Genomic DNA, 25,703 nt, shown 5'->3' with positions numbered 1-25,703 from the left:
CTGTTTTCTAAGACAGGGTCTCCACGTAGCCCAGGCTGACCTCGTATTCTCCATCCTCAAAATCTATAAATTTAAATAAACATATATATAAATATTTCAGTTAATGGACTAAGATGTTCACCCTTAAAAATCTTTACATTTTTGTATTTTTATAGTGTTAAAAGAGGTGCATGGGAATGTAGAATGTAATATTTTGGCCAACTTGTGAAGTCATTCAGGAATATTCAGGTATAATATTAATGAAAATGGCCTGTTGCCAGTGACTCATGAACTTTCATGAGACTTTTATCTCCAATTAGCCACCAAAAAGCTCCACATAGGACTGTGAATGTGGCTTAATGGTAGAGTGCTTGCCTAGCATGTATGAAGCCCTGGGTTCAACTCCTCCATACCGTATACACAGAAAGAGCTGGAAGTGGCTCTGTGGCTCAAGTGGTAGAGTGCTAGCCTTGAGCAAAAGAAGCTCAGGGGCAGTGCCTAGGCCCTGAGTTCAAGCCCCAGGACTAGTTTTTTTTTTTTTTAATTTAAAGTCTGCTTTGTGCAAGGTTATGTGTTATAAGCTGAGAACTAAAAAGGCTTAAGGACGTTTATGATTTCATCAGAAAGACAGAAAGGTAGATAGAAAATGAGACTCATGGGGCTGGGAAGGTGGCTCAGTGGTACAGTGCTTGTCTTGCATGCATGAGGCCCTGGGTTCAATTCCTCAGTACCACATAAGGAGGAAAAGCTGGAAGTGGCTCTGTGGCTCAAGTGGTAGAGTGCTAGCCTTGAGCAAAAGCTCAGGGGCAGTGCCTAGGCCCTGAGTTCAAGCCCCAGGACTGGCTTTTTTTTTTTTTTAAAAGTCTGCTTTGTGCAAGGTAATGTGCTATAAGCTGAGGACTAAAAAGGCTTAAGGACGTTTATGATTTCATCAGAAAGACAAAGGTAGATAGAAAATGAGACTCATGGGGCTGGGAAGGTGGCTTAGTGGTAGTGTGCTTGCCTTGCATGCATGAGGCCCTGGGTTCAATTCCTCAGCACCACATAAGCAGAAAAAGCTGGAAGTGGCCCTGTGACTCAAGTGGTAGAGTGCTAGCCTTGAGCTGAAGAGCTGAGGGACAGCATCCAGGCCCAGAGTTCAGACCCCCACGACTGACAAAAAAAAAAAGAAAAACGATAAATGAAACTCATAAGTCCCAAGTTGACTGACAAAGTCCTGTTGGCTGCAAAGTTTCTTGGAAGTCAAGTGGGACATGGATTTGGCTTTAAAGGATTTGTAGGATTAGGGTAAGAGGGAGAAACTTGAGTTTTAGGTTAGGGTAACAAAATGACTAAAGCAGAAAAAAAGACATTTGTAGAGTCTTATAGAGTTTCTTATGAAGTTTCAGTAAATTGGAGATAGATTTTAAAGGTGTGTGTGTATGTGTTCCTTCTGGTGTGAGAGAGTTCTGGAGCTTGAACCCAGGGACTGGGCTCTGTCTCTTAGCTGCTTTTTGCACAAGGTTAGTCCTCTACCACTGAACCATCATTCTACTTCTGATTGTTTCTAATAGTTAGAGATAAGAGTCTCATGGACTTTCCTGTCTGGGCTGGCTTCAAACCATAGTCCTCTGATCTCAGCCTCCTCAGTAGCTAGGATTACAGGCATGAGCCACCAGCACCTGGCTGATTTTTAAATCATTTTAGGATAATGAGGCAGAACTTGATTTTATAAGAAATAGAAAATTAAGTTTGAAATCAATGTAAAGAAATGAAAATTATTTGTCTAGCATCCTTGTCTAAAATATATTCAAATGCTGTGAAATAGTGCAGTCTGTTTTAGTCCACAAATTATGGCAAATATCTTGAAAGCCCTTTCCAAAATGCAGCAATATTAATGTAAATACACTTAAAACATGATACAAAAGAAAACATGGGAGAGTGTAGAAACATAGGCAAGTCAAAGGAATGTTTGAAGATCAATGACTGCTGCAATTGATGGGAATTTGAAGGGATATTTGGGAACTAGTTCACTTTTGGGAATGATGAATTTAAGATATCAGAACTGTTTAACTAGAGAGAACCTAGTAGGCTCTTACAGATAGGTAACAATACCTGGAAGGTCAGGGCAGTGTAGGCATGTGAGATCAGCTTAGGGAAAAGATCTGACAAAGATGCATTAACATTCTATGGAGATTGGGTACAAAACCAGTGACTGAAAAATACTTCAGTGTGTATATATTCTATTTATTGGAATTGATCTAAATGCTTTAAGTTTTATAGTCTTGACAATGTAGTCTGTACAGTGAAGAAAACAGGTGCTTTTTTGTGCATCTTTATCAGATAGAAAAGTACTTTCTTCATAATCAGATTATTTTTAATCTAAAAAGATTGCCAAAATGGTTCATTTGAGTTAAATTTTTGTTAGTAGTTTATTAAATTACATATAGCATAAGTAGTATGAATAGCTGTAGAGCTTGTCTAGTGATGGAGAAAAGCAAAAATAAAAACAACTTGAAAAGAGATAATGGAGCATTTCCAAGAGTTTCATGGTTTATCTGAGAAAAATACCTAATTCCTTATAAGCCCTTTGTGAATCTTCACTAATACATACTCATTACTTTCAATGCTTTTGCCTTTAAAACAAAGACTAAACAGGAAGAGGGGACTTTTCCTTAGGTAGAGGATTAATACCATGGTGTTTCAAAGCAGTCAGTTCTTTTTACTGCTGCTAGTATTTTACTACTGCAGCCCTGTGGCATCTTGCTGAACAGGAAAATTGGGAGCAAAAATAGGAAAAGAATCTGGCATTATATTTTGGCATATTTTTCTATTAGTCATATTACAAGGATTTTAGTCTCCATTAGTCATAGAAAAGAAGAAAAATTGATACTGTGCCATTAGAATAAAGGCAAGAAAAATGTTAATGAAAATATAATTTTCGAATGAATTCAATACTGAAAATATATCCATTATTTGTAGCCGAATACTTTTTTTCTTGTAATTTGGAAAAATGAATGATTATCTTGGAATTGATTCTAGTAAGGTCAAAGTGTTGGAAAAAATTGAACACACAACATAAAATGGTAAGCACATTTTTTTCCTAAGCTGATAGTCATGCACATTTTTGACATTTCACAATTATTTTTAACAAGGAATTGCCAGTACCTGCGGGGTTTTTTTGGTTATCGTCATCTTTGTTTTTGTTTTTAAAGATCCCTCTCAGGCTGGCCTCAAGATCCTGTTCTCCTATCCTCAGCCTTCTTAGTGGCTGGGATAAAAGTTGTTTTGTTATTAGGGAGAATAGTACAGACAATAAATGAAAAATATCAAAGATAATTTCTTACTTTTTTACATGTTTTGATATTTCACATTTCTGAAATTTTTCTACATATTTTTATATTCTCTTGTTATAATCTAATGAATTTATAATGCCCCCTAGAACTAATGGTTTGTTCACTAGAGTTTAGGACCAAAATTAGAGAATTAATTTGTGTAAGTTTAAACCATACAATGAGTAATGTTGGAATTCATGCTCATTTAAAAACACAGACCTGTTTTCAAATACCTCAAATAGCTTGCTAGAGTTTGGAGGTATAACCCAGCTTAGCATGTAGAAAGAAGCCTCTGGATTCAAACCCTAGCAGAAAACAAAATAAATGGGCAGTCCCAATGCTGGAGAGGTGAAGGCAGGATTGTGAGTTTCTGTCCAGCCTGGTCTACATAGCAAGACCCTGTGTCAAAACACCAAATGACAACACCAACTGTAAAAGTAACAAGAAAAATATGAGGACTTTAAAATTTTCAGATATTAAATTTAACCACAAGCCAAGTTAAAAGATATCAAGATATTTCTCAGCAGCATACCAAATTACAAGATACTAGCTTTAAGTTAATATTAATAAGAAATCAAATGTCACCTTTTACTTATAATTAAAAAAATAGGAATGGCTTAACACCTGTAATCCAGCTACTCAAGAGGCTGAGATCTGAGGATCACGGTTCAAAGCCAGCCCGGGCAAGAGCGTCCATGAGACTCTTATCTCCAATTAACCACCAGAAAACTGGAAGTGGCACTGTGGCTCAAGTGGTAGAGTGCTAGCCTTGAGCTGAAGAGCTCAGGGACAGCACCCAGGGTTCAAGACCCACAACTGACAAAAAAAAAAAGGAATGTGTATCAATTGAAAATTTTCTGTTGATATGCATGGAAGAAAGGAGCTGAGAATATTTGTTTCCTTTTAAAATTATGTAGATGTTATGTATACAAGTTATATTTGATATGATTTATTAAAATCTGTTTTTTGTCATTAATAGCAATTTCGTCATGAAAACCTGGTCAATCTTATTGAAGTTTTTAAACAGAAAAGGAAAATTCACTTGGTGTTTGAATTTATTGACCACACAGTATTAGATGAGTTACAACATTATTGTCATGGACTAGAGAGTAAACGACTTAGAAAATACCTCTTTCAGATCCTTCGAGCAGTTGATTATCTTCACAATAATAATGTAAGTGCCTCTTAGTAAGCCAAGCTAGGATAAATATGTATTCTAGTGCTATTTAAATATCATGTTACTTTTATGAAGGTTGTTAAGATTCTTTTTCTGTACAATATTTAATAGCATCTTGAACATGGATATGGGGAGGGTCAAATTTAGTTACAGAACCAAGAAACATTTTTTGAGAACATAATTAACTATAAGGCAAGTATAGGATACTAAAATATATTATCAAAGAGATGATTATGAGGAAGCGGGGATGTCTAGTAAAGGTACATTGTATGTGTTTATGGACATGTCAGAATGAAGCTCCCTTATAGAATTAATTGATGCTAATAAAAAAAAAGTGAGGGGAGAGAAAAATATGGTTGTGAAAGCCACTGAAATTTCAGATTGGAATTTTCTTGACAGCTAGAACCAAAGCTGTATCATGTGATAATTATAATCATGCATTGTCAGGCACTGGTGGCTCACGCCTATAATCCTAGCTACTCAGGAGGCTGAGATCTGAGGATCGTGGTTCGAAGCCAGCCCAGGCAGGAACATCCATGAGACTCTTTTTTTTTTTTTTTTTTTTTTTGGGTCCTGTCATGGGGCCTGAACTCTGGGCTTGGGCGCTGTCCCTCAGCTCTTCAGCTCAAGGCTAGCACTCTACCACTTGAGCCACAGTACCACTTCCAGCTTTTTTCTTATGTGGTGCTGAGGAATCGAACCCAGGGCCTCAAGCATGCAAGGCAAGTGCTCTACCACTGAGCTACCTTCCCAGCCCTCTTTTTTTTTTTTTTTGTCGGTCGTGGGGCTTGAACTCTGGGCCTGGGCGCTGTCCCTCAGCTCTGCAGCTCAAGGCAAGCGCTCTACCACTTGAGCTACAGCGCCACTTCCGGTTTTCTGATGGTTTATTGGAGATAGGAGTCTCACGGTCTCTCCTGCCCGGGCTGGCTTTGAACCGCGATTCTCAGATCTCAGCCTCCTGAGTAGCTAGGATTACGGTCTCTCCTGCCCGGGCTGGCTTTGAACCGCGATTCTCAGATCTCAGCCTCCTGAGTAGCTAGGATTACGGTCTCTCCTGCCCGGGCTGGCTTTGAACCGCGATTCTCAGATCTCAGCCTCCTGAGTAGCTAGGATTACAGGCATGAGCCACCAGCGCCCGGCGGCTTTTTTCTTATATGGTGCTGAGGAATCAAACCCAGGGCCTCAGGCATGCAAGGCAAGTGCTCTACCACTGAGCCACCTTCCCAGCCCGAGACTCTTATCTCTAATTAACCACCAGAAAAACAGAAGTGGCTCTGTGGCTCAAGTGGTAGAGTGCTAGCCTTGAGCAAAAGAAGCTCAGGGACAGTGCCTAGGCCCTGAGTTCAAGCCCCAGGACTGGCAAAAAATATAGATATTTGGGGGGCTGGGCACAGTGGTAGAATGCTCACCTAGCTTGTATAAAGCCTTGGGTTCAATTCCTAGCTAAAAGCAGCCATTATATAAGTGCAAGTTTTGGCCACTTTATGGGGAAGAAATATTTATTTCTTTTTGTATTCATTTACTCAACATGTGTATCGAGCATCTGCCAATGACAGTTGTGTGTATGTGTGCTGATCATGGGGCTTGAACTCAGGGCCAGAGAATGGTCTCTGAGCTTTTTTGTCAAAGCTAATGCTCTACCACTTGAGCCATAGCTCTACTTCCAGCTTTTTTGGTACCCAGGCAGGGTTCTCAAACCAAAATCCTCAGATCTCAGCCTCCTGAGTAGCTAGGATTATAGGTGCCAGCCACCAGCACTCAGCTTCATTTCATTTTGAAGGCATAGCTAGGACAAAAATTGAAAGTATGTAATTACATTTACATATGGCATGAATATAGCTTCTCTATCTTAATTAGCTAGATTTTTTTCTCTGTATAATTTCTGAGAGATTTTCTAGAAACAAAACTCATTTTTAATATAATTTCATTTTCTGTTTCTTTTTTAGATTATTCATCGAGACATAAAACCTGAAAATATTTTAGTATCCCAGTCAGGAATCACTAAACTCTGTGACTTTGGTTTTGCACGAACACTAGCAGGTCCTGGGGACATTTATACAGACTATGTGGCTACACGCTGGTATAGAGCTCCAGAACTAGTGTTAAAAGATACGAGTTATGGAAAGTATGTTTGTTTTGGGTAACCTACTTGGCCTTTTCCCTGGAATCTCTCTTTTTTCCTACACCTTTCTTTTTCTCTCTGTATCTGGGTTGGGACTTAGAACAGGCTAACGACTATTTGTAACTGCAAAACTTTGTAGACCGTGTACCACTGGCTGCTGTTGCTACGATTTACTCAGATTCAGGTAGCTGCATCTACTAGAGACCTATGTAAACATCCTCACACGTGTCCATGCTTGCTTTAAGCTTGCCACACCCTTGACAGAGCTGCCTCCTCAGTTTACTTATAGCCTCTATAGCCTATAAAGATTTTAAAGATTTTAAATTCATATGCTTTCCTGAAAAAAATGCTATTCTCTTTTAAATTGTGCTCATGTCTTTAAAAGGATCATGATTTTGGCCTCATGTAAAATAGTCATCTAAAATACAAAAACTGACTAGGCACCAGTGGCTCACACCTGTAATCCTAGCTACTCAAGAGGCTGAGATCTGAGGATCGAAGTTCAAAGCCAGCCCAGGCAGTAAAGTCTGTGAGACTCTTGTCTTCAATTAACCACCAAAAAACTGGAAGTGGCGCTGTGGTTCAAAGTGGTAGAGCACCAGCCTTGAGCTAAAGAGCTGAGGGACAGCACCCAGGCCCAGAGTTCAAGCACAACTGATTAAATAAACAAACAAATAAATACAAATAACCAGCTGGGAATGTGGTTTAGTGGTAGAGTGCTTGCCTAGCGTGCATGAAGCCCTGGGTTCAATTCCTCCATACCACATAGACAGAAAAAACCAGAAGTGGCACTGTGGCTCAAGTAGTACAGTGCCAACCTTGAGCAAAAGAAGCTCAGGGACAGTGCTCAGACCCCAAGTTTAAGCCCCAGGACTACAAAAAAAAAAAAAATTTTTGAGAGAAAAGTCTCACTATGTAACCCAGGCTGGCCTTGGCCTTGAACTTACTATGTAGCCCAGGTTGGCCTTGAACTTAAAATTCTCCTGTCTCAGACAACGAAGTGCTAAGATTACTGGCAGGAGGTATCATCACACCTGGCTAGCAATATTTTTAAAATAGATTATATCTTTCCTTCTTCCTTCCTTCCTTCTTTCTTCCTTTCTTTCTTTCTTTTTTTGTCGGTCACAGGGCTCGAACTCTGGGCCAGGGCTCTGTCCCTTAGCTCTTCAGCTCAAGGCTAGTGCTCTACCACTTGAGCCACAGCACCACTTCTAGTTTTCTGAGTGGTTTATTGGCGATAAGAGTCTCATGGACTTTTCCTGCCAGGGCTGGCTTTGAATTGCAATCCTCAGATCTCAGCCTCCTGAGTAGCGTGGATTACAGTAGGATTACAGTAGCTAGCCACTGGCGTCCAGCTATTTCTTTTTTTTTTTTTTAGGATATTTTTAGTTATTTATTTATTTATCAGTTGTTGGCCTGAACTCTGGGCCTAGGCACTGTCCCTCAGCTCTTCAGCTCAATGCTAGCACTCTGCCACAGCACCACTTCCAGCTTTTTCTGCTTATGTGGTGCTGAGGATCGAAGCCAGGGCCTCAAGCATGCAAGGCAAGCACTCTACCACTAAGCCACCTCCTCAACCCTACAATAGATTATATTTCTGCATGACACAGTCATTCTGGTTTGTTTCAGACCTGTGGATATTTGGGCTTTGGGCTGTATGATCATTGAGATGGCCACTGGAAATCCCTATCTTCCCAGCAGTTCTGATTTGGATTTACTTCATAGAATTGTTTTAAAAGTAGGTAGGTAATACTGAAATATCTATTATGTGTCTAAAGTAAACATTGCCAGATCAATACTGCTTGATTTTCAAGTTAAGCTTTTCTGCATATGAATAAGGAAACATTGTTTTGATAGGTGGTGACACTGTAGGCTGATAAAGAAGCCAGAAGATTCTGCTTTTACAAAAAAATATTTTCTGATTCGGGTGCCAGTGGCTCACACCTGTAATCCCAGCTACTCAAGAGGCTAATCTGAGGATCAGTGTTTGAATCCAGCCTGGGCATGAAAGTCCATGAGATTCTGATTTCCAGTTAACTACAAAAAGCCAAAAGTGGCTCAAATGGTAGAGCACGAGCCTTGAGCAAAAAAATTCAGGTACAGCACAGGAGTTTAAACCACAGGACTGAAACACACACACACACACACACCCTTTTTCTTTTTCTTTCTTTTTTTGTGGGGCGGGGTCCGGTAGTGGGGTCTGAACTCTGGGCCTGGGCGCTGTCCCTCAGCTCTTCAGCTCAAGGCTAGCACTCTACCATTTGAGCCACAGTGCCACTTCCGGCTTTTTTCTTTTTTCTTATGTGGTGCTGAGGAATCGAACCCAGGGCCTCAGGCATGCAAGGCAAGTGCTCTACCACTGAGCCACCTTCCCAGCCCCTGCACACACCCTTTTTCTACCACAGGAGTTCAAACCACAGGACTGAAACACACACACACACACACACACACACACACACACACACACACACACACACACACACCACAGGAGTTCAAACCACAGGACTGAAACACACACACACACACACACACCCTTTTTCTATCTACCTACAGGACTGAAAAACACACACACACACACACACACACACCTACCTATCTATCTAATTTACCAGGATGCAAATGCAAATATTGAAGGCAGATGTTGATGCTAAGAAAAATAGTACAATAACAATATACTTCAATTGTAAATGCTAGCTTTGGGGTTGGGTAACACTTGTTTTTGTTTTTTTTTAATTTTTATTTTTTATTGTGAAAATACTATACAGAGGGGTTACAATTAGATGGGCAAGATAATGAGTACATTTCTTATCAAGCGGTAACACTTGTTTGACAAGTGCAAAGCCCACAACACCCTGAGTGCAGTCCTCAGTACTGCAGAAAAAGCATAAAAAACAAGCTAGCTTCTACAAATATTTGCACTACTTTTCTTTTTAGGTTTGAGACTGGGACTCGGTACTCAGTGCTTTTGCTCACTGGCTGGTACTCTACCAACTTAACCACGCCTCCAACCCTTATTTGAACTTCTAAACAAGAACTTCTGAACAAGAACATTCTTTGTGTGTATGCCAGTATTGGAGCTTGAACTCAGGGCGTGGGCATTGTCCATGACCTCTTTTGTTCAAGGCTAGCACTCTACCACTTGAGTCAGCTCCACTTCTGGCTTTTTATGGTTAATTAAAGATACAGTTTCTTCAGCTGTAAAATGACAGAACTAAAATCATTTCTAACAATATCATAGCAGAACTTTAAACAAGACACAAAAAAAATGTGATGCCTCAAAACTCTGACATATTGTAAAATCAGTATTTACCCTGATTTCACTTAGATTGTTCAAAGGACTTCCTCCTAATCCTGAAACTACATGTTTATGAATAGCTTTTCCACCAGACAAAGAGGTCTTCAAGATCTTCATTCAGAACTATTTTTAAAATTTATTATTATCATTATCATTATTATTATTGTTGTACAAAGAGGTTATAAGTCAGGTTATGCTTCTTGGTCAATGTTACTCCTTCCTTTATTCCCCTCATTTTCCCCTATTGTCCCTACCCTCAAGTTACATGGTTCATTTTTTACATCATGTACATTTGCTATAATGACTGCATTTGCTCATCCTTCTTCCCTTCATTCCTATGTCCATCTCAGAACTATTTTTTTTTAATTACACTAGGGGCAAGACTAACCACAAAAATGTTTGAATAGTTAAAATATATCATCAAATAAACTCTCACCAACTGTATTTTCAATATTCAGTTTGTCATTAAATATATTCTTTTTATTTTGCATGAAGAATCTAGATTTTTTAACAGTTTTTATTATTATATTTAAGTAGTTGTACAAAGAAGTTCCCATTCCACAAAACAGTATATGAATGCAAGGTGTCTGACTTAAATATATTCTTGAATAAATTATTTACCTGGCTATCTACTCTGTATTTTGTTTTGTTAATGAGGATTCTGAGCAACTAACAGATTTTCTTTTTCCTTTTCTTTCTTTGTTTTTGTTTTTGTTTTTGTTTTTTGGTCTTTCATGAGGCTTGAACTCAGGGCCTGGGAGCAATCCCTGAGCTTTTATGCTTCAAGGCTAGTACTCTACCACTTTGAGCCACAGTTTAATGGTGATTAACCAGACGGACATTACACCTAGATCCTCAGATCTCAGCCTCCTGAATAGCTAGGATTATAGGCATGAGCCACTAGCACCTAGCAAATAACAGACTATTTATCTCCAACTACTTGTAAGTTTTATATAGGTAACTACTAAAAAAAAAAAACAAAACTATCTCACCGGGTGCTGGTGGCTCACACCTATAATCCTAGCTACTCAGGAGGCTGAGCTCTAAGGATCATGGTTCAAAGCCAGCCAGGGCAGGAAAGTCCATGAGACTCTTTTTTTTTTTTTTTTTAGTTTTTATTTTTTGGGTCCAGTCATGGGGCCTGAGCTCTGGGCCTGGGCGCTGTCCCTCAGCTCTTCAGCTCAAGGCTAGCGCTCTACCACTTGAGCCATAGCACCACTTCTGGCTTCTTTTTCCTCCTTATGTGGTGCTGAGGAATCGAACCCAGGGCCTCATGCATGCAAGGCAAGCGCTCTACCACTGAGCCACCTTCCCAGCCCCATCCATGAGACTCTTATCTCCAAAAACCACCAGAAAACCTGAAGTGGTACTGTGGCTCAAGTGGTAGAGTGCTTGCCTTACGCTTAAGAGCTCAGGGATAGTGCCCAGGCCCAGAGTTCAAGCCCTACAACTGACAAAAATAAATAAAAAAATTTAAAAAAATCTCATCCAACCCAACTATTTTAAGTTTTTGTTTAGGCTAGGTGCTAGTGGGTCATCCCTGTAATCCTACTGAGGAGGCTGAGATCTGAGGATCATAGTTTGAAGTCACTCCAGGTAGGAAAGTCCATCAGATTCTTTATCTCCAATTAACCTCCAAAACTCCTGATGTAAAACTGTGGCTCAAGTGTATAGTGCTAGCCTTGAGCAAAAGACACAAGGGATAGTGCTCTGGCCCTCAGTTCAAGCCCCAGGATCAATTAATTAATTAATTAAATGAATGAATGGTCAGGTACTTCTTGTTCAATGTAAAAAAAAAAAAAAACAACTGAAAAAGCCAGGTGCTGATGGCTACTCAGGAGGCTGAAATCTGAGGATATGGTTTGAAGTCAACTCAGGTAGGAAAGTCCATGAGACTCTATCTCCAATTAACCTCTAAAAATCTTGATGTGAAACTGGCTCAAGTAGTATAATTCTAGCCTTGAGCAAAAACATCAGGGACAGTACTCTGGCCTTGAGTTTAAGCACCAAGACAAATAAATACATTCAGGTACTTTCTTGGTCAGTGTTAAACACTCCTCTCCCCAAAAAAGAAAAAGCTAAAAATGCCGGGTGCTGGTAGCTCACACCTGTAATCCTAGCTACTCCTAGCTACTACTAGATCTGAAGATATAGTTCAAAGCCAGCCTAGGCAAGAAGATCCATTTGACTCTTATTAACTACCAAAAAAAGAAGTGGAGCTGTGGCTCAAATGGTAGAGCACTGGCTTTGAGCATAAAAGCTCAGAGACAGCTCCCAGGCCCTGCGTTCAAGCCCCAGATAAGGCACAAAAGAAAAAAAAATGTTACTTTTCCTTCTCTATGTTTTCAGTAATCTAATGTAGATCACATACCAATTTCATTGTTTTGATTGTATATTAATTTTTCTTTTTTTCTTATATCCATATTTGTCTCTTTTCAGGCAATTTGACACCTCACTTGCAGAGTATCTTTGCCAAGAGTCCCATTTTTGATGGGGTGATACTTCCTCAAGTTCAACACCCTCAAAATGCAAGGAAAAAATACCCAAAGCTTAATGGATTGTTGGCAGATATGGTTCATGTATGTTAACAGATTAAGCATTTGTATCTGAGAAATCTGTATAAATCATAATACAATTTTAAAATATTACTTAAATGAAATTCCATTTGTTGAAAAATTACAGAAAAGCGCAGTGATTCCTGCCTGTAAGGTTAGCTACTCAGGAAGCTGAGATCTGACTATCATGGTTTTGAAGCCAGCCTGGGAGGTAAAGTCCTTGAGACTCTTATCTCCAATTTACCAAAAAGCTGGGAATGAAGCTGTGGCTCAAGTGGTACAGTAATAGCTTTAAGAAGAAAAAAAAAAAAACTAAGGGACAGCCTTCAGTTTTTGAGTTCAAGTGCCAGAACCAGAACAAAAATAAAACAGCTGGGTATTGGTGGCTCACACCTGTAATCCTAGCTACTCAGGAAGCTGAGAGCTGAAGATTTCTGTTTGAAACCAATCTGGGCAGAAGTCCCTGTGAAACTTTTATCTCCAGTAAACTACTCAAAAAAAAAAAAAAAACAACCCAGAAGTGGTGCACTGTAGCTTAGGAGGTAGAGCATTAGCCTTAAGCACAAAGAGACTTAGGGACAGTGCCCTGAGTTCAAACCCCAGGACCAGCAATCAATCAGTCATTCAGTCAATTACAGAAAGGTTGTCAGGTGTTGGTGGCTCACTCCTGTAATACTAGTTACTCAGGAGGCTGAGACAATGGAGGATCATGGTTCCAAGCAATCTTGGGCAGAAAAGTCCTGTGCTGGTAGAGTAGCTCAAATAATAGGCCAGCACAGTGAGCAAGCAACTCAACTTCTCACATTGGGCTGATAAAAGGATCAAATAACTAAATAATTTCTGTTAATTCTATGTATCATTATTCTTTTTTAAAGTGCTAGGGATAGAGCCCAGGGTCTTGCATGTACTAAGCAAATAACTCCACCCTCCACCTTTGAGCTACACTTCTAAACCCCCAATTTCTGTCATTTATAGTAGAAAAAAAAAAGACTGACCTTTGTTTTGACAAGAGTCATAGAACATTTAACCAGTAATAAAGCTTTACAAGTACAAATTTCTTAGGGAAGTAAATAATCAGATCTAATTCTATCTTTCCAGAAAGTCTTTTAGCTCTGGGGAATTAATCCTTTATCAAAGTTTATATCCTGTTAAGAACCCACTTATTTTAATAGGTAAGGTTGACTTGGATATATTTTTATGTGTGTGGAAAGTCACAATAAAACACCTCTATACAACTAATATATGCAAATAAAAACAACTCATTTATTAAAATGTTTTTTTCTTTTCTAGGCTTGTTTACAAATTGATCCTGCTGAAAGGATATCATCTAATGATCTTTTGCATCATGAATATTTTACTAGAGATGGATTTGTTGAAAAGTAAGCATATTATGAATGTGGTATTTTTAGTAAGAAATATTGCTAGGCTAAGAATTACTAAATAAATTAATGTAACAACAAAAATATGCGAATTAGTAAACATTTATTTACTCATTTGTTTGCTCATGCCTACAAGGCTGAGATCCTAGGATCACAGTTCAAAGCCAGCCTAGACAGGAAAGTCCATGAGAATCTTTTCTCTAGTCAACCACAAAAAAGCCAGAAGTGGAGCTGTAGCCTAGGTGGTAGAGTGGTAGCCTTGAACACTGATGCTCAGGGATAGCATCTTGGCCCTGAGTTCAAACCCCAGGATAGCACAGAAAAACCCTTTTTTCGGTGCCACACTGTCTATTATATGCTCAGTGTTGATTAAAATTAGTCATACTTCTTTAAAAAATGTTTATATTTGGGTTTTGAAAGAAACAGGAAGGGCTGAAAGCATAACAGTAGAACACACCTGTCTAACTAGCATGAGTCCCCAAGTTCCAACCTCTGTAGTGCTAAAAAATATAGAATGAAAAGTTTCTCATTTATTGCAAAGTCATTCAGTTGACCTATGGACATGAAGTTGGAAAAACATATACCAACTTAAGGTTAGTTATAAAATAGATATAGAATTAAAGTTAGGTATAGAAAAGTCTGGGAACTGCCATTAGAGGTAGAATAGGGTAAAGTGTATTTTTTTTTTTTTTTGGTCAGTTATGGGGCTTGAACTCTGGGCCTGGACACTGTCCCTCAGCTCTTTAGAAAAAGGCTAGTGCTCTACCACTTGAGCCACAGTGCCATTTCTGTGGTGCTGAGGAATTGAACCCATGGCCTCATGCATGTAAGGCAAGCACTCTACCACTGAGCCACCTTCCCAGCCCCGAAAGTGTATCTTTGAAAGTAACTAGAACTTCAAGAATGATAGGAATTTTGCTGTAAAACCAAAAAATGAGGTAGTACTCTATTGATGAAAGTGCCATTGAGTATCAGTAACTAAATAAAAAATTTGTGTCCTATCAACTCTATTAAGCTAAAATGATTCCTTTAGTATTTAGATATTAAGATTTTATTATTATGGCCTGGAGCCAGTGGCTCACACCTGTAATCCTAGCTACTCAGGAAGCTGAGATCTAAGGATGACAGTTCAAAAACTAGCCCCGGGAAGGAATGTCCATGAAACTCTTATCTCCAGTTGACCACCAGAAAGCTGGAAGTGGAGCTGTGGCTCAAGTGGTAGAGCTCTTGCCTTGAACTGAAGAGCTCAGGGACAGCGCCCAGGCCCAGAGTTCAAGCCCCACGACCAACAAAAAAAAAAAAAAAGAAAAAGAAAGATTTTACTATTACGGGTAAAAGTGCCTTGAGTTCAACCTATTAAACCTTCAGAAAATGGGGGCTGGGAAGATGGCACAGTGGTAGAGTGCTTGTCTTGCATGCATGAGGCCTGGGTTCAATTCTACAGCACCACATAACCAAAAAAAGCTGGGAAATGGTGCTGTGGCTCAAGTGGTAGAGCACTAGCCTTCAGCACAAAAGTTCAAGGACAGTGCCTAGGACTAGCACCAAAAAAAAACATAAAAAAAAAAATCACCAAATTATGCCATCTCTTGTCATGGGTTATAACTATACAGCATTATTTATGCTGTACCTAAAATGTACATTAATTGATTAAATTGTTCAGTAGAGATAAAAGTATTTACATAAATGAAAAGTTTACTGTTTGATATTGTTTGGTTTTTCTCAGATTCTTACCAGAGCTGAGAGCTAAATTACTACAAGAAGCAAAACTCAATTCAGTTGTGAAGACAAAGGATATTCCTAAAGAAAATGAATATATGAGAGAAGAAAGAAAAACAAACCTTAACAATACAGTGATAAATAATTCCCACATTGGAAAGGTACGTTAATTTTCATTTCAACTATATTCTAGTTAGCACTGGAGAGAGAAAAATAGCTGTTCTGATGACTCACTCAGATTTTCAATCTGTTCCAGGAAACAGAAAAAGAGAAAAAGAGTAAGGACATTAGAGTGAGGGTTTTTAAAATCAAAGGAGGAAAAGGAGATACTTCAGAACTGAAAAAGTTAGAATATGAAGGTGTTCATCGTCAACAGGATGCAGTTGACAATGCTCATGCTACATCTTTAGATACAAAACCTGTAATCACTGAACCACCAAACTCTGTCAATCCCAGCACTAACACTAATGGTATGAAAGAAGATCCATATGCTGGAGGTTGTATGATAATGCCACCCATCAACCTTGCAAACAATAATTTCATGGCTGCAAATCCCAATCCAAATCTCCCTCACTCTAATCCAAGGTGAGCTGTAACAGCAAAGGACTTGAGTAATACTGTGTTCCTGCATATGGTATTTTAAAGAATTGTTTTTCTAGTGTCTGTATGTAAATTAAGTTACAGGCATCTATTTGAAATTGTAATTATATAACAGGTCATTACTGAATAGTTCTTATGAATGCTATGGAATGAATTAATTTTTCTTGGCTATAAATATGTCTAATTTTTCTCCGATGTCTTTGTTTTGCAAGTTTTTCATTGGAAAAAAATCTTCAGAAAAATATCTCCCATTTTGAAGCAGTGTTATGTCCTAAATTCTAGTATCCATGTATCTTGGTGTCTTAGTTTTCTGTTATTTGCTATGACAAAGTATCAGAGGTGAGACCATGTATTTTTTACAAAGAAAAGAGGTGGCATGCACTAGGCTCCTCTGGAGCTCTTGGTACTTCCAAACGATTGTTGTTTTTTGGTACTCAATGTTCTCATAGTAGACTTCTATAGTGTAACTTATTCACTTATTTTTTTTTGGAGACTAGTCTTACTATGTAGCCTAGGCTAGCCTTGAACTTGTGGTCCTCTTGCCTCAACCTCCATATCCAGAAAAATATTATTAGACTTATTTATTTATTTTTACAGTGCTGAGGATTAAACCCATGGCTTTGTACATGCTAAACAAATACTTTACCTCTGAACTATATCCCTAGCCCTGTTTATCCTTAAGCTAAAACATAGATACTTCTTGGAGTTCTATTAACTTCTTATTTATTTTTAAATAATAGGTTAGGTGAAAGAGCAAAAAAGAAACAAACTACTGGACAAGTTATATCTAATACCAGACAAGAGGACACAGTTCCAACTCAAGTAAGGCAAGAAGCTAGTCATTGAAAAATGGCCTTTTTTTAAACATTGATCCCTTTTCCTTTTCTCTGTCTCTGGGCTATAACATTTAAAAATATGAATATATGCTTTTAATTTTTCTCTCTGTATCTTTTTGTTGTTGTTGTTGTTCATAGGGTTTGAATTCAGGGCCTAGGTACTGTCTTTGAGCTTGTTCATTCAAGGATAGCACTCTACCTCTTTGAGCCACAGCTCTACTTCCAGTTTTCCAATGGTTAATTTGAGATAAGCATCTCACAGACTTTGCTGCTTGGGCTGGCTTTGAATGGTGATCTTCAGATCTCAGCTTCTTGAGTAGCTAGGATTGTAGGTGTGAGCCATCAGTGCGCTGCTTATTTCTGTCATGTTTATCTCTGTCTCTGTTTCTTTCTCTCTGTGGCACTGTTGACCAAAGCCAGGGCTTTACATATGCTAAACACATGCTCAACCACACAGCTGCATTGCCAGCTCTCTTTTTTTCTTTCAGATATGAAAACAGGTCACATTTTAAAGCATCTTTCTTCCATTTGGCTCAGTTTTAGTTAATTTACTATATTGTAATTTGATATATAGCATGTGACCTGCCTAGCAAATACAGGTGCCTAAGTTCAAAGCCCAATACCATTAAAAAGAAAGAAAATTAGCCAGGGACTGGTGGCCTGGAGTCCTAGCTACTCAGGAGTCAAATCTGAAGATCGTCTTTCAAAGCCAGCCCCAGCAGTAAAGTCGATGAGACTCATCTCCAATGAACTACTCAGAAAAGGACATTAGTGCTGGGCTCAAGTGGGAGAGAGCTTGCCTTGTGCAAAACAAACTCAAAGCCAGTGCCCAAGCCCTAAATTCAATCCCAGGACCAGCAAGAAAAAAAGAAAAGAAAAAAAATCAACACAAAAAGTTTCCAGAGGGCTGGGAATGTGGCTTAATGGTAGAGTGCATACATGAAGCCCTGGGTTCAATTCCTCAGTACCCAATAAACAGAAAAAGCCAAAAGTGGTGCAGTAGCTCAAGTGGTAGAGTACTAACCTTGACCAAAGAAGCTCAGGGACAGTGCTGAGGCCCTGAATTCAAAAAAAAAAAAAAAAAAAAAAAAGTTTCCACATAATGACTGCTTACTTTTAACTTTCCTGGGGTCTAAATCCTGGGGTCCTTGGGCTGGGAAGGTGGCTCAGTGGTAGAGCGCTTGCCTTGCATGCATGAGGCCATGGGTTCCATTCCTCAGCACCACATAAGCAAAAAGAAAAAAGCCAGAAGTGGCGCTGTGGCTCAAGTGGTAGAGCACTAGCCTTGAGCTGAAGAGCTGAGGGACAGCGCCCAGGCCCAGAGTTCAGGCCCCATAACCGGACCCAAAAATAAATAAATAAATAAATAAATAAATCCTGGGGTCCAAAAAATGTATCATTTTATATATCAAAAAGTAAATTTTTGACAAAACTGAACTGAAGTAAATAATCCAACGTCAAGTACAATGAATAGTATTATAAAAGTAAGATTGTGGTTCTGAAGGTTGAAACTATTATTCTCAGAATATTACATATAATGAAAAAGTTACTTATATATTTAATAGTATTCTATTTTTTATTTGTATGTATGTGTATATTAATGTATTTAGAGAGAGACAATCCTGCTATGTGGTTTAGGCTGGCTTAGAATTCACAATCCTCCTGATTCTGCCTCCCTAGTTCTGGGATTACAGCCTGGACTTAAATCTACTTCCTCGTCCTCCTCCTCCTCCTCCTCCTCCATTTTGTCAGTCTTGGGCTTGAACTCTTGAACTCAGGGCTTGGGTGCTGTCCCTAAACTTTTCTGCTCAAGGCTAGTCCTCTACCACTTTGAGCTACAACTCTACTTTGGTTTTCTGATGGTTAATTGGAGGTAAGAGCTCACAGACTATCCTGCCTGGGTTGGCTTCAAGCTGAAATCCTCAGATCTCTGCCTCCTGAGTAGCTAGGATTACAGATGTGAACCATCAGTGCCAGGCTTTAATCCACTTCTTAATTATGAGAATAATTGTTTGATTTTACATCCAAATGACTAGCAATTCTAAGTTAGTCATAGTTACACAAAATAGTTACACAATTTCTTTAAATCTATTTCTTTAGAACCAAATGGAGAAGGGTGTTTTTAATGAGCGAACAGGTCAAAATGACCAAACAGCAAATGGGAACAAAAGGAAGCTGAATTTTTCCAGATGTGACAGGAAGGAATTCCATTTCCCTGAATTGCCATTAATACAGCCAAAGGACATGAAAGGTACATATTTATTGTATGAATTTATAAATTTCTTTATAAATAATATCATTTACAGAACTTTTGTGGTATAGTTTTAATTTTATAGTGTGATTCAGGTAGAAAAATAGTAAATTGCTGAGAAAATAGTAAATTTCTATGTGTTACTTAAGGTAGATCATTTTATTTCTTTTTTTTTTTTTTTTGAGTCCGGTTGTGGGGCCTGAACTCTGGGCCTGGGTGCTGTCCCTCAGCTCTTCAGCTCAAGGCTAGTGCTCTACCACTTGAGCCACAGTGCCACTTCCATCTCTTTTCTTTTTTCTTATGTGGTGCTGAGGAATTGAACTCAGGGCCTCAGGCATGCAAGGCAAGTGCTCTACCACTGAGCCACCTTCCCAGCCCCCATCATTTTATTTCTTTTTTCTGATTTTTTTTTTTTTGGGGGGGTCCGGTTGTGGGGCCTGAACTCTGGGCCTGGGTGCTGTCCCTCAGCTCTTCAGCTCAAGGCTCGCGCTCTACCACTTGAGCCACAGCGCCACTTCCAGCTTTTTTCTTTTTGCTTACGGGCTTTTTTCTTTTTGCTTATGTGGTGCTGAGGAATGGAACCCAGGGCCTCAGGCATGCAAGGCAAGCGCTCTACCACTGAGCCACCTTCCCAGCCCTCATTTTATTTTTTAAGTGTGTATGTGTGTGTGTGAGAAAGTGAGTGTGTGAGTGCAGTGCCATTACTGGAGCCTAAACGCAGAGCCTTGTAGTCTCCATCAACATTTCAGCTCTACCACTTGCGCCACACCTCCAGTCCATTTTTGTGCCAATACAGAGGCTTGAACTTAGGACCTCAAGCTGCTCTGTCACTTGAGACACACCTCCACTTCCTGCTTTTACTGGTGAACTTAAGTCTCTTGGATTTGTTGGTCCCAGCTGTCATCAAACTTGAACCTCAGCCTTCTGAGTCGCTAGGATTACAGGCATGAGTCACTAGTGCCTGCTCAGTCCACCTTTTAGCTAGTTAATTGTAAATAAGAATCTCAAAGGTTTATTTCCCTGTGCTAACTTCAAACCACAGTTATTAGATCTTAGCCATCTGAGTAGCTAGATGTGAGCCATTGGTGTCCAGCTTTATTATATTTTTCACTAGCACACATTAGTTGTACCAGATGGGTTCCTTTGTGATATTTCCATTCATGCATACAATTAACCAAATCAACCAAATCCCATCTTCTTCTTTTTTTTTTTTTGTTCGGTTGTGGGGCTTGAACTCTGGGCTTGGGTGCTATCCCTGCGCTCTTCAGCTCAAGGTGAGCACTCTACTGCTTGAGCCACAGCGCCACTTCTGGTTTTCTAGTGGTTTTTATTAGAGATAAGAGTCTCATGGACTTTCCTGCCCTGGCTGGCTTTGAACCGCAACCTCAGATCTCAGCCTCCTGAGTAGCTAGGATTTCAGGTGTGAGCCACCGTCACCCAGCTTCAATCAAATCCCATCTATTACTTCCTCCTTGTCCCACTCTCCCTTCCCCAATTTCAGCAAATTTCATTTTTCCATTTTCATACATGCAAACAAACTTTTCACTAAAATTCATCCTCATACATCTTAATGGAGATAGTTTTACATACACATCTGCCTAAAAGGGTAGAGTTTCATTAGTTTAATGGTGACATTTTGGGACAGTATTTGAGGACAGTGGTTTTAACTCAGTAATGTGACCTGGAATACGTTACTTCCTCTGTTGCTCTGTGATTATTTGTCACTGTATTGAACTAAGGGTGCTACATGTGTTTTAGACATTCGAGGATTTGGTAGGTTAAGATTTATAAATTTGAGATTTATCTTAATATTAAATTAGAATGAGACTCCTCCACCCCTTTTTATTTATTTATTTATTTTTTTGCCAGTCCTGGGGCTTGAACTCTGGGCCTAGCCTCTGTCCCTGAGCGTCTTTTTGCTCAAGGCTAGCACTCTACCACTAGAGCCACAGCGCCACTTCCGGCTTTTTCTGTGTATGTGGAGGAATCGAACTCAGGGCCTCATACATGCAAGGCAAGCACTCTACCACTGAGCCACCTTCCCAGCCCCTCCCCCCCTTTTTTTTGTCAGTCTTGGGGCTTGAACTTTGGGCCTGGGTGCTGGCCCTCAGTTCTTCAGCTCAAGGCAGTCACTCTACCACTTGAGCCACACCTCCACTTCTGGTCTTCCAGTAATTTATTGGAAATAAGAGTCTCAGGGACTTTCCTGACCAGGCTGGCTTTGAACCATGATCCTCAGATCTCAGCCTGCTTAGTAGCTAGGATTATAGGCATGAGCCACTGGCAACCTGCTGACCCATTTATTTTTGTGCTTAGTAAATGTTCTTATCTTTCTTTGAAGAATAGTGACACCTTGTGAAAATGTGATATCATAGCAAGAATTTACTACTTGGACAACTGAAGAGAATTTATTTGGTCCACTTTAACAGTTTTACTCAGAACAAAAATGAAATAAATGTCTTTTAACAATTGATTGACTTTCTAAATTATAAAACAAATGTTTACCATATTTTACTATTACAATTCATAATTTATTTAATTCTTTGGAAAAAACTAAGAAACTGACTTTAGTGGACATCAGAATTTCCATTTGAATTCTTGAAAATAAATTTTCAAGACAAGGATAACAAATTTTCATCGTTTTGTATATTTTTTGCAAAAGTTAAACAGATAAAAATGCTCAAGAGGGAATCAAAGAAAACAGATTCACCTAAAATACCAAACTTACTTAATATGGATCAAAGTCAAGAAAAGTAAAAGGTAAAATTTTTTGTTTATAACTTTTACTAAATGTTACTTAAGGTCCTTGACTCTATAAATTTAGTTGTTACTATTGAAAAGCTATATAAAATTTCAAACTTTGTAGTCTTTGAACTCTAGAACTGTGTCACTTTTCATAAAATAATCAATTGCTAAAAATTTCTAAGTTATTTTTGGTGACAGTGGCTTAATCCAGTACTCCTATAGATACTGAGGAGGCTGAGATCTGAAGATTGTGACTCAAAGCCAGGATTGGCAGGAAAATCTGTGAGACTTCTATCTCTAGTTAATCACCAAAAAGTCAAAAGTGCAGCCGTGGCTCAAGTAGTAGAGAGCTAGCACAAAAGAGATAGACTCGGAGTTTAAGACCCAAGTCTAGCACCAAAATAAAAACAAATGTTTATAGACCTAAGTCATCCAGCACACTGAAAAAAAAAGAATTCTTAAAATCTTCTATCATTTTTAGGATAAGTAAATAGGAAGGGGAAAACTCCTTTGCCCAGTCCTGAAAAGACTTTAAAAAGGGGTTGGACTGGGTTGGGAAGGTGGCTCAGTGGTAGAGCGCTTGCCTTACATGCATGAGACCCTGGGTTCAATTTCTCAGCACCACATAAGCCGAAAAAGCTGGAAGTGGTGCTGTGGCTCAAGTGGTAGTGTGTTAGCCTTGAGCTGAAGAATTGAGGGACAGCCGGGCGCTGGTGGCTCACGCCTGTAATCCTAGCTACTCAGGAGGCTGAGATCTGAGGATCGCGGTTCAAAGCCAGCCCGGGCAGGAGAGACCGTGAGACTCCTATCTCCAATAAACCACCAGAAAACCGGAAGTGGTGCTGTAGCTCAAGTGGTAGAGCGCTCGCCTTGAGCTGAAGAGCTGAAGGACAGCGCCCAGGCCCAGAGTTCAAGCCCCACGACCAAAAAAAAAAAAAAAAAGTATTGGATTGGGCTGGGAAGGTGGCTCAGGGGTAGAGTGCTTGCCTCCCATGCATGAAGCCCTGCATTCGATTCCTCATTACTATATAAGCAGAAAAAAAAAAAGCCAGAAGTGGTGCTGTGGCTCAAGGGACAGCGCCCAGGCCCAGAGTTCAGGCCCCACAACCAAAAAAAAAAAAAAAAAAAAAAAAGTTGGACTTTGGTGGCTCACACCAATAATCCTGCTTAGTAAAAGCAGGCTGAGATTTGAGGATCATAGTACAAAGTGAGTCTGGGTGGGAAAGTCTAAGAAATTCATATCTCCGCTTAACCATCAAAAAGCCAGAAGTAGGGGCTGGGAAGGTGGCTCGGTGGTAGAGCGCTTGCCTTGCATGCATGAGGCCCTGGGTTCGATTCCTCAGCACCACATAAGCAGAAAAAAAAAAAAAAAAAAGCCAGAAGTGGCGCTGTGGCTCCAGCCAGAAGCTGAGCGCTGGTAGTTCACACCTGTAATCCTAGCTACTGAAGGAGGCTGAGATCTGAGTATTGCAACTCAAAGCCAGCTTGGGCAGGAAACTCTGAAGACTCTTAACTCCAATTAAACACCAGAAAACTAGACGTGTGGGTATGGTTTAAGTTATAGAGCACTAGGCTTGAGCAAAAAACTCAAGTGCTAGCCTTGAGCTGAAGAGCTGAGAAACAGTGCCAGGCCAGGCACTGGTGGCTAACACCTGTAATCCTCGCTACTCAGGAGGCTGAGATCTGAGGATCACAGTTCAAAGCCATCCAATGCAGGAAAGTTAGTGAGACTCTTATCTCCAATAAACCACTCAGAAAACCAGATGTGGCACTGTGACTCAAGTGGTAGAGCACTATCCTTGAACTAAAGAGCTGAGGGACAGCACCAAGGTCTAGAGTTCAAGCCCTACAATCAACACACACACACACACACACACAGCTCAGAGACAACAACCAGCCCCAAGCATGCATGCACACACATGCACGCGAAAGGTAATCCATAATCTGAGTTACTTTGGGAGGATCAAGTTTCTAGATCAGCCCAGAGCACAGACAGAAAGTTTACTAGACCCCTTTTCAGCAGAGAATGCTGGATGTGATGGTATATGCTTGCTATCTCACCTATGACAGGAACCATAAATAAGAAAGCATAGTTCAGGCTTGCCTAGGCAAAAACCAAAACCATTATCTCCAAAATAACCAGAAGCTGAGCGCTGGTAGTTCACTCAAGGAGGCTGAGATCTGAGTATTGCAACTCAAAGCCAGCTTGGGCAGGAAACTCTGAAGACTCTTAACTCCAATTAAACACCAGAAAACTAGACGTGTAGGTATGGTTTAAGTTATAGAGCACTAGGCTTGAGCAAAAAAGCTCAGGGACAGCACTCAGTCCCTGAGTTCAAGCTCCAGGACCAAGACAGAAAACATCAACAACAAAACAAAATGCCAGGCACTAGTGGCTCATAGCTAAAATCCCAGCTACTCAGGAGGTTAAAAACTTAAGAATTGATGTTTGGAACTAGTCAAAACATCAAACATGATAGGGAATAACAACTTATTCTTCTGTTGTTAGCTCGGCCATTGGCTTGTTTTTACAATTACTTAAGTAGATCCAAGTATTTTCTAGATGAACATTCAACTCTTCATATATCTTAAGTATGTACATAGAAATTGTGCAGACAACTTTCATGACTAGGGAGAAATCCTAAATTACTGTGAATGTATAACAGGCAAGAAAGAAGAGAGTATATAACAAAGTCCACTTTTAGTTTATTTTTGCTAAGTAGTTTCCTTCTACCTGACAAAATAATCCCCAGGTGCAAAGTACAGGTATTTTATCTCTGCCTGTATTTCCTTAGCCAAAGACTTAATATTTCCTCAATTAAGGTCCTGTTTCTATTTACTTTTTAGAATACAGGAAATGCACAAACTGAAAGGAAGAGGAACCTGCAAGATGTAGAGTAGAAAATGCAGCAGCTGAAAATTCAGGGAATCCCAGAATCACTGTATGGCCTTAAAAAGATCCTCTTTATTAATGTTACGTACACAGAAATGCTGACTTAGAGAATCAGATGTATTGCAAATCCTATATAGTTATGTGTATAATCACCTAAATTTGTTTTAGAACTTATAATCTTTAATTATTCATGTTTTCTTAATTTGAGCACTAATTTATAAAAACTGCCTGACTGATATATCCTAATAAAACTGCAGCTTACATTAAGTCATATAATTTTATTTGATCCTCTGTTGTTTCAGTCATGCTTGATTAATGTTTATTCTTAGGTTTGTTCAGAACTTTACAATTTACAGGAGGAAAGGTTTTCTAAAGATATAATAAAGGAAGATCCCAATGTCTGGGAGCACTAAACATTCCTGGCAAACAAGAATAAGCCAGGTGCTGGTGGCTCAAGCCTATAATCCTAGCTACTCAGGAGGCTGAGATCTAAGGATCATGGTTCAAAGCCAGCCCAGGGAAATAAGGTCTATGAGACTCTTATCTCCAGTTAACAACCAAAAAAAGCTGTGGAGCTGTGGCTCAAGTGGGTAGAGTACCAGCTTTGAGCAAAAGAGCTCAGGGACAGGACTCAGGCCCTGAGTTCAAGACCCAGGACTGGCAATAAAAAAAAAGTTGATAAGCATGAACTATTGGTTTGGTTCCACACTGAATATTCTGGAGCAGCAGAATGATGATTGTTTGAAAGGTACAAATTGAATGAAGTGTTGAAGCAAAACTTTTGGCTTGACCAGCATGTTTATCATTTAGTAGATTACATGTAATTTAACATTAATAA

General features: G+C 39.5%; 1 protein-coding gene across 13 annotated transcripts in view; it reads left to right on the top strand.

Moving 5' to 3' along the window:
• Positions 1-25,703, top strand: part of Cdkl3 (cyclin dependent kinase like 3) — a 48,977-nt gene that overhangs the window by 896 nt on the left and 22,378 nt on the right. For 5 of the 13 annotated variants that reach the window (XR_011366341.1, XR_011366346.1, XR_011366340.1 and 2 more), the window contains exons 3-13: positions 4,273-4,467; positions 6,417-6,595; positions 8,222-8,334; positions 12,327-12,466; positions 13,733-13,821; positions 15,548-15,701; positions 15,797-16,125; positions 16,881-16,962; positions 19,077-19,227; positions 21,890-21,987; positions 24,820-24,914. Coding sequence is in view for 6 of the 13 variants with exons in the window: in XM_069993766.1 (XP_069849867.1) it covers positions 4,273-4,467; positions 6,417-6,595; positions 8,222-8,334; positions 12,327-12,466; positions 13,733-13,821; positions 15,548-15,701; positions 15,797-16,125; positions 16,881-16,962; positions 19,077-19,227; positions 21,890-21,984 (1,527 nt within the window). In the remaining 7 variants the exon portion in view is untranslated. Of the gene's footprint in view, positions 1-4,272; positions 4,468-6,416; positions 6,596-8,221; positions 8,335-12,326; positions 12,467-13,732; positions 13,822-15,547; positions 15,702-15,796; positions 16,126-16,880; positions 16,963-19,076; positions 19,228-21,889; positions 21,988-24,819; positions 25,084-25,703 lie in introns of those variants that run through there. The other 8 variants (XR_011366343.1, XM_069993769.1, XM_069993770.1 and 5 more) reach the window with 5 other exon arrangements.

Source organism: Dipodomys merriami, unplaced genomic scaffold, assembly GCF_024711535.1.
Source record: "Dipodomys merriami isolate MVZ:Mamm:240054 unplaced genomic scaffold, mDipMer1.0.p SCAF_44, whole genome shotgun sequence".
Taxonomy (NCBI): Eukaryota; Metazoa; Chordata; class Mammalia; order Rodentia; family Heteromyidae; genus Dipodomys; species Dipodomys merriami.
Note: the sequence above shows the minus strand (reverse complement) of the source record. Positions and strands in the feature narration are given on the sequence as shown.